Source organism: Paroedura picta, chromosome 12 (assembly GCF_049243985.1).
Source record: "Paroedura picta isolate Pp20150507F chromosome 12, Ppicta_v3.0, whole genome shotgun sequence".
Classification (NCBI taxonomy): Eukaryota; Metazoa; Chordata; class Lepidosauria; order Squamata; family Gekkonidae; genus Paroedura; species Paroedura picta.
The window spans coordinates 32,388,713-32,404,918 of record NC_135380.1 but is presented as its reverse complement, the minus strand read 5'-3'; the positions used below and the strand labels follow the sequence as shown (position 1 = coordinate 32,404,918).

General features: G+C 42.2%; 1 protein-coding gene across 4 annotated transcripts in view; it reads right to left on the bottom strand.

Moving 5' to 3' along the window:
• Positions 1-16,206, bottom strand: part of PBX3 (PBX homeobox 3) — a 213,124-nt gene that overhangs the window by 107,765 nt on the left and 89,153 nt on the right. The window contains exon 1 of one of the 4 annotated variants that reach the window (XM_077305401.1): positions 10,882-10,984. The exons of the other annotated variants lie outside the window; for them this stretch is intronic. Coding sequence (XP_077161516.1) covers positions 10,882-10,969 — 88 coding nt within the window. The 5' untranslated portion in view covers positions 10,970-10,984. Of the gene's footprint in view, positions 1-10,881; positions 10,985-16,206 lie in introns of those variants that run through there. 4 annotated transcript variants of the gene reach the window in all.

Here is a 16,206-nt window from a genome sequence, read left to right as displayed (position 1 = left end):
CCGGCTCCCATGCAGGAGTGAAAATCTGGGGTGGAAGAGGTGCACCAAGCCAAACGCTCCCCCGAGTGGGAGCAGGAAAAGATGGGGCAACCTGCCCCGACTCAAACTCCAGCCTGCAGCCCCGTGCAAAGCCTCCAGTGCAGAATGGTCTTAGGACTTGCTCAACCACCATCTGACTGAGCACCATGTCTGTGCAGAAGAGCACACCAGAGGAGCTGTCCAGCAAAGTAAAGATAGCTGAGGCTGCAGCCTTGACTGATGAAGCAATAGGACAGTGGTTCTCAACCTTCCTGATGCTGTGACCCTTTAATACAATTCCTCATGTTGTGGTGACCCCCAACTGTAAGATTATGCAAGTGTTCTTTCACAGAAATTCAGCTGAAACTGACCAATGGCATGAAGATCTATTGTTCATGACTGTATATAAATTGGGTTTTTTCTGGGGGCACTGCTGGAGTGGCTGGCGGCCGAGCACGGGCACTTGCAGGAGAAACAGAAACAGTGGTGGCGCTCCCCTAGCCAAGCTGTTCGCCCTGCCACGACCCCTGTGAAAGGATCATTTGACCCTCAGGTTGAGAACCACTGCAATAGCAGATCTGTCCACAAGGCAACCAGATACAGAGAGCTTTGTGGCATAAGTTTTCTGTTAGTACAAACCAAGCAGCAACGGCAAGTTTTTATGATAAGCACAACAGCCCTACTCTTCTTGGTGGAGCAATAAAAGGCATCATTCTACAAATACTTAACTCAACATCATATCTTTAAAAGCAGGACTTCAGGAAATGAGGCACCAAAATGCTGCACTGTTTTGTTCCAGGCCTAATGATGGCATTTCATCTTTGTTTCAGAGGTAAAGGTGAGCAGATTGAGTGATGAAGGAGTACAGGAATGAAGTAAGGAAAGCATATCAGATAAACTTAGAGGCATCTATGGTTGGGGCATCTATCATTGCTATGGGAGACCCCTGGGATTCAAAATGGGCTACTGGGCCTTCTGTAGGGAGTTTGTCAGTCTCTGGCCCAAGGAATGACTTGATCCTGATGCCACCTGGTCAACCCAAAGTTGGTCTTGAATCTTACAGCTAGCAGGTTTTCTTAGAATAACTTTCATGTCCTGCCCAAAGAGTCTGGAAACACTAAACAAAGAAAAACAAGACAGTTGAAAATGGAAACATGATGCAGGATCTGAATATCTCAGATGGTGCTTAGGGAATAAGCCATGACTCACTAAAAGAGTATCTACTTTGTATGCAGAAAGGTCCATGTTAACACCCTGGCATCTCCAAGTAAAGGATCTTGGGTAGCACATGCTGAAGATGACCTTTGTGTTCCTGTGACCCCAGAGAATGGATGCCAGACAGAGGAAAGAACACTGAATCAGATGGGCCAGTGGGCTGAGCTGGCATAAAGCATCTGCAGATGTTCTTGTGTCCTTCCTGAACCATCCATGAATTCATACCATCCATGAACCATCCATGAATTGATCCTTTTAGGATTATACAAGCAGTACCTCTCCACAGTCTCTAACAAGATCTTACCTAGTCATGATCCAAAACCTTTAGAGAAGGAGATGTCAAGGACTCAATCTGCTTCTTTCTGCCTGTCACACTAGTACTCCATTGCTGAGTTAATGTCATCACTTCTAAATTGGTGGGGCAGGGTGATTGTTTAAGAATCTGACAAGGGATCAGAGGCAGTGCCTGCTAAAGTTTAGAGCAAATGAGCAAAAACTGTTTTCTAATGCTTTTGTGCTTCCTAAATTACTGGACCTTGCCAAAGGAGATGGTCATTTGACTGTCTGCAATGTTTAACAGGCTGAATCTCAACACTCGCTACACACAGCCAGCCTGCTACAGCTATTGGAGCAGCATGACTATGTCAGATGTTTTATTTGTGAGTTAAGCAAGCCACCAACTGGACCAGAGGGCAGGCACACAGGAAGAAGGCCCTGGGGTACAAATGGATGTCCTTCCACCATTAGGAAATAAGAAGGCAGCCTGATTTGGGTGCCCACACAGGAAAGCTTAGCTTCCAGTTAATATCACAGTATCTTGGTGAAAGCAATACCTTTGAAAAATGTAACTTCCCTGACAGAAGCACTATTATTGTTGAAATATGTGACTAAATATTACACAGTAAAAGCATTTTCCCACTTGAATTAATTACAGATGACTTTGTCCTGTTCCCTGTTCTCCCTCCCTTCCTCCACCCCTGCTTTCTGCTTTCTGTCCAGCCACAGAAGCCTTCTCCCCCTGAGCAAATATGAAATTTAGTAAGCCTCATTTATCCTGAAATTTATAATTCAACAGATGCTTTTCGCTCATGCCTGTCTGCAAGTACAGGCATGGGGGAATAATGGCTTATATTCCTGAAATGGAAGAAATCAAATCTCTCTTTATCTATCTATCTATCTATCTATCTATCTATCTATCTATCTATCTATCTATCTATCTATCTATCTATCTATCTATCTATCTATCTATCTATCTATCTATCTACCTACCTACCTACCTACCTACCTACCTACCTACCTAACTACCTAACTACCTACCTCTTTTTTAAAAAGCAAGAAAGAATAAAAAACAAACCCAAATGTCAAACTCGTTTTTCAATCAGCATTCTCCGCACGGAACCAAAAAAAGCAGTTTCAACTTTGATGGAAACTTTGATAGCACAACACTTGCACAACATAATTTGATGTCTTTAAACAAAAGCATCCCACCCATCTATACAAATTAACAGATGTCCTTCGGAAACAGTTAGAAACAAAGAAATGCAGATGCGAATGTAGCAGACTTCCAAATGAGCTGATTGCTGGGCCCTTTAAGGCCCATCTGAGCTCACTTCCAGCTTCAAATTTACCTTTCAACTGGCAAATGACAGTGTCACCAAACACTGTCCTTCCATCAATCATGACAGATCATGAATATACAGGAGGCAGGCAAGAAGCTGGGCACCTCCTGCAGTTCCACTTCGCCTAATTATCTAGGCCTTCTTTCTCCTCCGGTTGCAAACACTGCATACCCAGTCAGCTGCTGGGCAGCCTCAGGCCTCATCAAGGCATGGTTTTGCAGACATCTATGCTAAATGCAAGTAGCAAATGCCATTGTTTTTACTGGCCAACATTTTTTTTTAAACCCTTGCCCTCCCCTTCCTCTCCTTCAAAACTACCCATCAGCTGCCATTTTCAGAAACCTCCCACACAGTCAACACATACACACCTGGTCATAGATGCTGTCATTTCACTAGGTTCACAGCCGATTGCGTGAATGAACATTCTAGCTGATGTGCTACGATATGTGAATGAACACGGCAAAGATGTAAATCTGAGTCCTACCCAAAAAGAAAACGAAACAGAAGAACAAATGGCAGTGGGTCTCTCAGATAACAGCTCTGCAATACAGGCAACAATCTTTTCCCTACCCCAGAAGATGGAGAACAAAGCAGAGGCATGCCACATTAACTTCTCCCGCAAAGTCTGGAGGGTGCTACCAATACAAATCACAGACTTCCCCTTCCGGTCTCTCCAAATTCTCCCAGTGTATTTGATCCCTGCTTCTGGAAGAAATTTCTCCACTGACTGGTCGGAATATGAAATCTTAAGCATCCTGTTGGAGAGAACACCAAAGGTCCCATCCAGGCAGGAACAAGTTTGCATACATGTTGCTCTGAAATATTTACAAGGGGAGGGGGCAGGAGAGGAACAGGAACGCAATGGGTGGCCAGTGTGGTGAAGTGGTTAAGAATGTTGGACCAGTATCTGGGAGACCCAGGTTTGAATCCCCATTTGTGCCATGGAGAATCACTGGGTGATCTTGAGCCAGTCACAGCCTAACTTGCCTCTCACAAGTTTGCTGAGGATATAATGGAGGAGAGGAAAATGATGTAAGTTGCTTTGGGTCTCTAGTGGGGAGAAAAGCAATTAAATTTATTTATTTAATTCATTTATCTTCACAACAATCCTGCAAAATAGGTTTGGGTAAGCAAGAATTACGGGGAGCTTTATAGAAGAGTGGGCATTTGACATGGTCCCAGCTCTCCCTGCTTCCAGTTCAGTAGTCTACCTACTACCATGGACTGTCTCTTGCGAATTTCTACACAGAAAGCAAGGATGAACACCTGTTACAAGAACACCTGTGCCAAGCCTAACCACAGAATATATAGCTTCCGGTTTGAACTCTGAGGGATAGAAGTATCATCAACATCTTAATCATTATTCCAAAAAAATTTGTACTGCTCATTCTAACGGGAGGGCAGTGGACAACAGGATCTCTTTTCCTGATGTTTCTAGATTTTGCTATACTTAAAAATGTAATACATCACATTTGTATCACAAGCCCAAAGAAGAGAAAGGTGAACTATTCAGTGTATTGACAAAAACCCCACCTTATTTATGTCTCCTTAAAACATACTTGGAAGTCACCCTCCTACCTTTAGGAGGCCATAATTCACAGCAATAATTAATCTGTGCTCCCCCTCTTAAACCCCCAAACACATTTAGATTCTAGACATGGGTCTGCCCCTTTTCACCTGGCTCCTCCCCTCCTGCACTAATGTGCAATTAAGAATTGCCAAGCGACATGACAGGAACAGCCATTTGATATATGATAAAATCAAGCCCCTTGCAGGAGCAAGAGCATCACAAGCAGGCAGACATGACTCGCCAAAGCCAAAAGGAAGAGGACAGGCAGAAATTCTGGAAAGTAACCAGATGTGAGTCAAGCAGAAAGTATCTGGGACAAAGCAAGGGGAAAGCCAAATCTACAGTTCTAAGGTGAACAAATATACAAAAACCCTACAACCCTCCCCCCCCCCCGGGTGACTATGACTGTGTACATCCCAGACTTAAATTATGAATGTAAATTAAGGTGACAAAGCAACTTTTTGCTTAAATTTAGCCTAATTTGTAGAGTTCATTTTCTATACTAATGCTTTTTTTGTTGTTGTTTTTTGTTTTTTTTTTTGTTTGTTTTGCCCACACACACTGTTTGGGATTTTCAGGGAGAGGGATCGAAAATTTGAAAGGTACTGAAAAAGATGTGCTTAGTCTTCTCATTCCTGCTTCATTCCCTGCCTTCCCTGGAATGCAAAGGCAAAACTCTAGAAACTGGAGAGGCCCTGTGAGTTTTACAGAGTTAAGGACTCCCTCACACGTTTCTTTAAGCTCTGCCCAAGCTCTTACAGGTTTATGACTATATTTGGAGACAAAAGCCCACGGACTCACAAATTCTGTGGAAACAAGAAGAGTCCATGTTAAAAGTCTATGTTTTGTGCTTCCATATATGCACCTACTACATAATGTGCTAGAAAGCATACAGACCCAACAGAATAAACTGAAAGGATTCAATCCAGTGGTTTTGTATGTTATGTACCAATATGCCTCCCAATGTGCAGAAACTATACCATGAGAGCCCATTTTATATAGCAATTTATACAGCACAGGACTGCATGAAGATTGGTGTACACAATTTTCCCTAGGAAGGTAGTTTGATCAGTACACTGCTGATCTCATTGGGCCTGGGCATTGTGTCCAGTTGTTCTGTGTCAGACAGTCCCCAACTTTAAAAGGTGAGAATTCAAAAAGCTGCTCTCACTTTCTTCCGTTTCAGTGGAGGAACAAACAGAAGTGAAGAACACAATGCTCAGGCCAATTATATGCTAGATCAACAGGGTGTCTTACACAGAATGATTCAACTGGCAAGACTTCATTCAGAGCACTGGATTCAAATTGAATTTCAAGAAGGCTGTATTACACCAGATTGTATTATGATAGGAAGGGGGGAACAGTAACTGTTTATGGATCCTTAGGGTTAGGGTTCTCTCCTTCACAGCAAGCCCGGGAAAGCCCTCTGTCCAGGATCAGAGAGTAGCTGCCAGTCCAAAAATACTGCTTTGGCCTACACGAAGAGTAATTAATCCTTTTGGCAAGTTTGCCAAGAAGACTCGAGTCCAAAATACTCAAAAGCATGTATATAATTATCTACATTATTTATATACTGCCTTTTAAACTTCCTTTCTAAGGTGGTTTAAGAGTACCTAATAGACATACAATATCATAAAGTTAAACCTACTGTAACTAACAGACAACCATACACACACCAGGATAAAAAAGTCATAGAGTCCTGGCAGTAACATGGATTACCCAAGAGGTTTGCTCTGTCCTGCTGATGGGTAGCAATCATGGGGAACAAATGTCCAGATTGTCTAAACAGCTTGAATGTGGACAATTGAAGGAAAGAAAGAACTGAGCATGTGCAGATATATGCTGCTTTATCACACCTCTCATCTCTGGCTTCATTTGGCAGGGGTGCCAAATATAACTTATAAAGCAAATTAAAAACTTTTCTAAGCATTTTGCATGTGCTTACTCTGTGCACCCAGTGAGAGTATAATTGTGTGCCCCTTATGTTCTGAACTGTCCAGATTCATATTCATTTGTTCACAGCCACATGGGAACTGTAGTTTACTTCCTTTGTATACATAAAATTTTTCAAAAAGGTTCAAAAGCTTTATTTTTTTGCCAATGCATTGTTCTGGGCACAGAGCATCAGTACTGATAATGTCAAGCAGCCAAACAGTCCCAATGGGGGGGGGGGGGATGCACAAAAAGGGAATAAACTTCCAATAATCTTTGCTTGAAAAAGTGAATTGCATGAATGACTCAACCTTGGGCAATATGTGCTGTTTTCTCCTGTGATTGAGACAGAGCTCACCAACCGCACAAGTGCAAACACAGCCACACACTGCAAATGCAGAAGCAGACAGAACTATATTCTAAGGCAGGGGGGGCAAACTGTGGCTCTCATGGACTGCAATTACCATAAGTCCCTACCAGAACATGCTGACACAGGCTCATTGTAATTGTAGTCCATGAACATCTGGAGAGCCACAATTTGGCCACCCTGTACTAAGGCATAACAGAACAATAACCCTGTACTACAAGGCACAACTGCATCCCCTGGTGTTGTAATTGCATTTCCAGTTCTACATTCTCAAGTGCTCTTCTCCTAGATAAGCATTCACTACCCTAAACACATTAAGAGCTTTCATTTGCTTTGTCTATTGCATGGCTGCCTGCAGTCATGGCTTATAGCACCGCACTCTCAGCTTCAAATTCTGGCTTAAAGTCAGAATTTTTACATGGGCATAACTGTCCCTTATACATCATTGTACGGGGTTGCAACATACCAATGGTGCCAGACTGAAAGACGGAACAGAAGCCATGGCCCCTAACTGACCCTGGCTGCGGGAGGTAGAATAGGTAGGAAACATACACAGGGATTTAAAGTTAGTGTAGTATCTGTGGTGCAGTGCCATTTGTCCAAGGCCAGATAAGTAGAAGGCAGTTTACACAGGATCATATCACTTCAAATGTAGCTGGGGGCAGATTTCTCCAAATTCCTGCTTCTAAGAGACTGTTTGTATGGGTGCAATGTTCTGGATTGACTTTTTCATATACTTACAGAATGTTCCAGGTTTGTTCAACTGCGTCATCCTTTAGTGGGGAACATGAAGAAAATTAAACTGTTCCGTGTGGATGAGAAGCATTTGATCCATGCAATATTATTCAACAAAGACCCTACATTTATTGTGATGGCAGCCAAGATATTGTTGGCTATTCAAAATCATACTCATGATTTCATGAATTCTGTAATTATTTAAATGTCTATTTTCCCCCTCACTATCCTGTCTATGTATGCCAATAAAGGTGCTCTGATTTTGACACAAGGTCATATGTTTATGATATGCATGATTGTGTACACAGGCACACACAAAATGCTCAGTTTTCACATACACACTTCTGCCATTTTATGCTGAATGGCTAGACCCATTTGTCCTGAGAGCAACTTGCCACAGTACTTCAGGGAAGGGCTTGTGACTCGGTGGTACAGCATCTGTCTGGCATGCAGAAGGCCCCAGGTTCAGTCCCTGATATCCCCAGCTATAAGTATCAGGTGGTAGGCGATGAGAAAGATCCCAGCTTGAGACTCTGGAGAGCTGCTGCCAGTCTAAGCAGACAGCACTGAACTTGATGGACCAATGGTTTGATTCAGTATAAGGCAACTTCCATGTGTCCATGTTTAGAATCATAGAGTTGGAAGGGACCTCCAGGGTCATCTAGGCCAGGGGTAGTCAACCTGTGGTCCTCCAGATGTCCATGGACTACGCTGGCAGGGGCTCATGGGAATTGTAGTCCATGGACATCTGGAGGACCACAGGTTGACTACCCCTGATCTAGTCCAACCCCCTGTACAATGCAGGAACTCGCAACTGTTAACATAATATACTCCTAGGCTGATGAGAGATCAGCATGCAGAAGTATTTGCCTACAGCATCATCATATCATCATACCAAGAAATAAAACCAGCATTCAACAGGACAGCAAATTTTTATCTCCAAGACACAGAACCCAAACTTCAGTCCTCAACATAGGAAACGTTTTTTTTTAATTTGTTACTATATAGAACTACATTTCTTGGCTACTATATGCTCTTTCGGCCTTTGCTTTCTCAGTCGTCATCTTCTAAGAAACTGATTTTATTATTTATTTGTATTATTATTTATTAATAATACATAAAAATGAAGTAGAGCTGACTTCGAAATGCTCTTCGTTGCATCCATTTGGGGTGAGCCAAAAAGTTCCAAACACTACCCCAGAAAATGTTTCCTTAATCATTCATTGCAGGTAATTCTAAAGTGTTATATTCACTTCACAAACACTGACTGGATAGAATCACCCATGTGACAAACCCCAGAAGCAGCAGCAATTGGCAATTCCAACCTGCTTGGTTCATTGAAGATATCCTGGTCTTAGGAAGAAAAAGGAGTTATGTCTGCAGCATCATCCTAAGAAATGCCATTCTGGACCTACCAACAGGGACTAATATGGCCAGCTTGGTGTAGTGGTTAAGAGTGGTGGCCTCTAATCTGAAAAGCCGGGTTTGATTCCCCACATGCACCCAACTGGATGATGCTGGGCCAATCACAGTTCTCCTAGAGCTCTCTCAGCCTCACCTATTTCACAGGGTTTTTAATGCTGTTTTCCAGATATATAAATGTAATACATTAATTAAATAAGGAGAGGAGTACTCACACAGCAAGTATTTCTGGAAAGTAATTTTTACCCCACTGAGAGTTCCCCCCCCCCATTCCGGACTATCAAACGCAAGGATCATAGGGTCCATTTTCACGCTTACTATAACATTAAAAAATGTGCATAGTCCAACCCAGTAGGGGCTCACAAGGTCTTTGAGTGAAGACCACCACTTTGTAGGAACTGAACTAAGCACTGTTTCTACCTTAAAGAAATCTGCAAATCTATTACAGTTCGCAAATGCCCAGCCACTACTGGGTTTGTTGTGTGCTCTATAAATTAACAAAACCAGGCTTTAAAACACACACACACACACCAACTCTGCTTTAAAATAAACCCACAAGCTCAAAAATGACTGTGAAGCAACTGCTTCCTTAGCAAAACAATGCAGCCGGTAAAGGTCTTCCCAGAGATTGTTTCGACAAGTTTATTTTTTAAAAGCTTCCCTGAAGAAACGGATGCAAACCCAAAGCAAGCTCTATAGATGGCAAGGGGGGCTAACCAGGTCGCAGATCTACAGGAGTGTATTCAAAGCAACACTCTCTGCCTTCGATAATTTAGAGACAGCCACGATAACCAGTATTGGTACATGACAGTCATAAGAAATAATAAACCTTGCTAGCTATAAACATTACCAAATTCTGACACTATTGATTTATTATGTCTAACAGTGACATCAAAACCGAACAACTGACAGAAACAATGTTACAGCTTTAAGAGCAGTTTGTCAACGATTAATTCTGCCAAACGGGGTTTAGTTTTTATGCTGGGGACTGCTTGTCTAGCAGTTGTCAATCCAAGCAAAAATTACTACTGCCACGCGTCTGCTCAAGCCAGCCTGAGGCGCCTCTCGCCTAGCCCTCATTACCCCCTAACCGCTACAAATACAGATGCAGGGCCAGTCCCTTTTTCTAATATGCATGTTAATTATGCAAATTATTAATTGGGCTCACGCTAGAGGACTTGTGCCGATGCCCAGACTGGAGTCAGGGACGGCATTCCGAACCTGACCTGTGACAGAAATAAAACTAGGTTGAGAAGCGACGTTTTCTACGGCTCTGCTCCGAGGCGTAATAGCTTCTCGCTTTACAAGCGCATCCCTGGAAGACTCAGGCTGCACTCCTTGCTGGCTATCTGCAGCTTTAGCCAAAACCACATTATTAATCCAACCTTCCGCCATCGCTAATGGCTCTGCCAAGTGGCCCCTCACAACAGATGACACTGCTTCCAACACGCAAATGTGCTGGTTCTTGCCGCCGCCACCGGCACACGCCACCGTCCCCCCTCCCTCCCCCCTTCCTTCCCTCCCCATCTTTCTTCCCACATATTTTTATGGCCCTTCCTCTTCCAGCAGGACTGTTGTTTTTGTCCTATTTATATTACACTGTCAATAAAAAGTGTATGACACAATATTATATGCTGTAAATTTGTTTGATTCCCCCCTCCCCACCCTAAATCAAATAGATTTAAACCCGCAAAAGATAGAGAGAGTAAAGCTATAAGGCTTTTCCAATTAAAATTTACAGCAGACAATGTTGTAAATTTTATACAGTTGTAATGCTTGCTGCAGTTGTACCGAAATGGGAACTATTGATCAGACTGATTTCCCAGGATACGGGGGAGGGGGGGGGAAATACAAGGTAATACACAAAGAAACACACACACACACACACAAAAACCCCACACACAACTTTCATTTGCAAGGCCTTCTTTTATACTTTACTGCCCTCATTTGGTTCCTGATGCATCTCTCTAAACAGCTGAAACAAGGTCATCAGAGCCTCTAACCGAGAACAGCAGCGTCGGGCGCCAGAGGAAGCCGACACACGTAACTCCCCTCCTCTCTGGTCTTTTCAAATGCCGAGTCCCAGAACATTTCCTGGAAGGATTACGCTGTGGCACTCAAAGAACCCCAAACAAAACACAGGCTCCTAAGCCTTCCTCGGTCACAAGGTGCACAGGCACCAGCTCTGCATCATGTGCTCTGGAGATAGCATTAAGTCAGATGGGAGCCAAAACAGCTTATAAAGCAGAATACCTCTTAAGGACATCTAGCTCACCCTTTCATCTCAAGGAAAAGAAAATGAAGAATATTACAAAATTAATTGGCAGTGCAAATGTATTTCACTTGTCATTTTATTAACAAAAGGTGGTTTAATTACTTGGGGGAGGGGGCTTAAGTCATAAAAGGGAGCTAAAGACATCTGCTTGGAAAGTGAGGAGGATTTGCAAACGCTTAGGCCAGAATTCTAACACTGGGAGTAAGGTCCACTGAATGAAATAGGATTTACTTATGAGAAAACATGCAAGGACTGCACTTCCTTCCTAGAATTTAGGACGGCGGAGATTTAACAGATTTTCTCCTTTCTAAACCACACCACCCAGATTGCTTCTGATTCCTACTGTGCCTGCCAATATCATGACCATTTTACATGGTGATTTATTTGGGATTATATTGGAAAAACTAAGAAAAAGCAGCTGGACTGGGTGGAGAAGAATCCATTCACTTTCACATGTTCCCATTTTTGGACTACCTTTTGCAAGTTTAGCTCAGCCTGCTTTGGGATTTATAGTTCTGTCTCATTATCTTGGCTCTTTGGACTGCTCTTTGAATGTGTAATTCAACTTTGCAAAGGAATGGAACTGGGGATCATCTGAGCCACCTGAATAAGATCCAGACTGAGCATTTGGCCCTCCTTTTCTGCAGGTTACTTGGGCCTGAGGCACAAGGCAAAGGACAACTGGCTCTTGGCTTTTAGTCTGTGGCTTATAGCCTCTGGGTGGACCAGCACCAGCCTAGGGCATCCTCATGGCTCATCAGCTTTTTAAAGGTTTTGTATGGGGGAGGGGGGGCTCTGAGTTTCATATTTATGGTAAATTTTTTATCGGTGTGTATTTTATTTTAATCCCCATTGAATCTGCAGCATGGGAGAAAAGAGGAATAAAATATTTGAATAAGTAAATATATCTTTCTCCTGTTTCCTGAAAGTCCTTGACCTTGCAGGGAGAGAATGACACCTATTGAGTGACTGACAACCATTTTTTGACTCTACACCCCACTTGTGTAAGCTTTCTCCAGCTACTCTTCTACGCATTCACCCAATGACCAACAATTTATTACGTGGTTTAAAATGTGGCCTTCTCTCTAAAGGTGCAATGAAAAGTAAACCCATGTTCCAGACAGAAAAACTACATTCAGAAGTACGGTGTCCAATGTAAACACAAATATGGACAACCTGTTTAACAAATTCAATCTGCATTACTTTGTTCGCATATTTTTAATAGCAAGGTTAGGCTGCAGGCACAAGTGCCAGAGAGCACATGGACCTCTGGATTGGGATGGCCAGTAGATGACACGTTTTATTGTGTTTTTATAGTGTTTTACTGTTTTAATAAATTGTCCATGGGGTCGCGATGGGTCGGACACGACTTCGCACATAACAACAACTGTTTTAATACTATAGGATGTTTTGACCCCTGTTGTAAAATGTCCTGAGACCACTTCACTGGGATAGGCAGTACATACATTATAATTATAAACAAATAAATAAATAGCGGGATCAAAGGGTGAGGAGTGAAATTTGTAGGAATGGGAAAGGATCTATGAAGAACAAAATCATTCTCTCTTATCTCTGGAAAACCCCACAACAGAGCACTTTGCATAGATTGTTGCATTAAGCCTCACAAGCCCTATAAATCCCATATTGTGGGGGTGGTGAGTGAACAATGGTTTCCCTGAGGTCATAGAATACACAGAGGTGACACTTAAACCAGTGGGTTGCCTGCTCAAATTTGACCAAGTCTGCAGCACCATAACTCTAGCATGAGAACCAGAAACCTGGTTTGTTATTATTCAAATGAAACAAGAGATCCTCAGGAATCCGATGGTAGTGGATTCCACAACTCACAGCATGCCAGCAACCATATGGTAAACCCTGGCAGAATGCCTAAAGAGCAAAGGCTTCCTGGAAAGTACTCAGTGACCATCATTAAATAAGCTGCTCTCCTGGAAACTACAGCTCCCTTATACCTCAATTGCTTATATATATATATATAGAATCTAAAAAGCATTTTGGAGATATAATAAGTCCAGAATTAACCTGCCGAACGTGAAAGCATCTTTAAACAAAAAACAACACGAGCTATTGTTAAACTGAAAGGAGATACTGCCAGACAATGGGTAAAGCCAATAACGGGGAAAAGATAACGAAAGGATCCCAGCATCTGGCACAAAATGCACTTTGCTGTAAACTGAATAGCAGTTTCCAAAACTGCTCCAAGCATCGCTCCTTTGCCAAGGCAGTAAACAGCTTTTATCAGCAATAATGATGGCATAATCCCAGCTAAAAAGGAAAGTAACATATGGCAGAAGCCCTACAAATACCATCCCGACAAAGTAGGGGGCATTTTTATTACGGCGTCCACTTGCAGGGAAAAACCTGCCAGATGACTTCTCTCTCTTCTCTCCCCCTCCCTCCCTTTTTTCTAAACAGGTTATCATCTTCGCTGTTTGAGCTGAATGTGGCATTAGGGAGTTTTAAACTAATGAGTTCATTTTTCTAGGAGGAGGGGAAAGAAAGAGGGGGTAGAGGGGAAGATTTCCCCCCGATCTGACAGATGACAAGGAAATCTACACAGTGTTGTGAGATACACGGGTGTGTTTGAGCGTGTTTAACATTGCACTTTGAAGAGCACTGCCTAATATTCAGACTTGAAGTCTAGACTAGACAGTGCTCCTTGAGTAAATATGAAGTAATTTATTTTTAAAGTGAGAGACAGTGTTGTGTATCAGTAAAAAATAATACAAAGACTACTCTATGTATACTGAAATGTGGGATACTTTGCTTTAGTCTCATTTTAAAAAAAGAAAGGAAGAAAAGAGAAGCCCTGAAAACTTTGTACCACAAAAAGTAGCTGGATCCAGTCTTCCACTTTTCCAGCAGAACTACGATACATAATTATGTCAAAACTGTGTCTTGTATCATTGACTGCCCATAAATTATATTCCTTCAAATGCTCCTTCTTACTGTTCTTATCACCACTTAAATTTGCACACTTGCAATGTTACAATTTGAAAAATATTAACATACTAAATATTAACATACTCAATTATTTTGCCCTATACATATGCCTTGATTTTCAAACATACTGCACAAACCTTTGTTTACGCCACGCAAATCTGTTGGCCGACTGCAGGCTGTAGGTGGGGGGCAAGGAAGAGCATGTGTTAATCTCCCCTCCCCCTTGATGTCTTTACCTATAAATATTTTTTTCAGACTGAAAAATGTATCTAAGAGCTGCACTTGCTGATGTGCACTGCAGTTTACCACGGCGTCTATATTTCTGTTGTCAGTTTTTACAGTATCTTCCTTCATTAAACCTATCAAGTTTTCCTTTTGATCATGCAACCAAGGCCAGAAGACAGATATCTTCCTGGAACAGAGCAGTCTGCCAAGTCTTTCTCAAGACCAGCTTTAACCTCCCTATTGATTTTTTCAACACTGCAGCCATTCATTGTTTGTGACATTTGGCTGTCGGCTCTTTAACACCCTTCAACCAAATCAATTTCATATTTTTGTCAATGCCCTGCAAGGAAGAGGATGAGCAAAATGGGAAGAGACTTTAGCATGATTTAGAATGTTGATTTTGGTGCAACAGTTTGTTTTCTTTATTCTTTTTTTTAATCAGTAGTGTTTACAAGCCTTATAAAGTTAATGCAGCATATTGAATGAGGCGGGGGGGGGGACAGGCAAGAGAAGAGAGAAGCCTCTTGGAAAATAACACTGTGTACGTCTAAGATCTGATTATTAATTTAAGTGACATTATGTTTCAAACAAAATTGTAGTCCAAATGCATTTAAGTCTAAAACACAGAGCTGTTCACAGACATATTCAAATGGCTAAAAGCATCACAAGAATTAAGAGAGAAGTATGACAAAATTTTCTGGATGACTTGGAGGTGGGATAAAAGGAGACCAGGAAAAAATGCAATACCCATGCACCATGCACCCTCAGTCACTGTTTCAAAGACAGATGTAGCAAATTAAAGTGTAAAAAGTGATGACCTGGGACTCACAACTGGGTTATGCTCCAATTCAAGGTAGATCATATAAGAAGCAGTGTCCCCCCATTTCCCCCTCTTTCTTCAATTAAGAGAAAGCACAAACTTATAAGTCAAAGTTAAGTCCCACATTACAGGCTGGAATTAAGAGTGGATCCTAGGTCTGGTTAAATTGCCAGTGGGCTATAAAGCATCATGTTTGAATGCAAGAATCTCAGATTCAAATTTCCACTCAGTTAGGAAACTGATTGGATGGACTTAGCCAAACCACTGCACACAATTCTACTGAATGGTATTTATGAGGAATAATCCAAAGGAGCCTTCTCCCCCACCCCACCCCCCAAGCTGAGACTGTGTAGGCCAGCTCAATTTCTGGGTGAGAAACTGCTGAGGAGGACCATATGGAAGCAACTCAGGTGAAACATGACAAAGGCTTATTAAAATGTTTAAATAAATACATCCACTATCTCTGAGGGTTGCTATTAGTGCTGGACAGTGACATCACCCCAGAGTAAGGTAAAGGCTGAGTCAACCTTGAGCCGGCTGCTGGGATCAAACTCCCAACCTCATGGACAGACAGCTTCAGACAGCATTTCTGCCACTTACCACTCTGCACCACAAGAGGCTCACCCCAGAGTACAGCACAGGTAAGACTCAGCTACATTAAAGTAGCAGCAGCTACAACTAAAAAGTGAGGCAGAAGGCCAAAAATTAGAAAGGCAGCAGCTTTGTTCAGAGTTACCCTGCTTTCTTGAACATATTGTAAAAGTTGGAAACCAAGAAAAGGGCTAAAATCCTTTTAATCTTTTATCATAAAGTTTCCCTATAAAAAGAAATCACATCATAAAAGTCTTAAGAGTGGAGAAAAGTTAGCATGCCAAGGGGAAAGTACTCCTGGCAATACACACAGTGTTCATTGTTAGTTCTTAGCTATGCAGATGAGACACCAAATCCTCTACTTACCCTTGTCAACAGACAGGGATTCACTGGCCTTAACTACATTTCTCAACCCAACAAAGAGACCAGTATGAATTGAGACAGAATCTCTTTCTA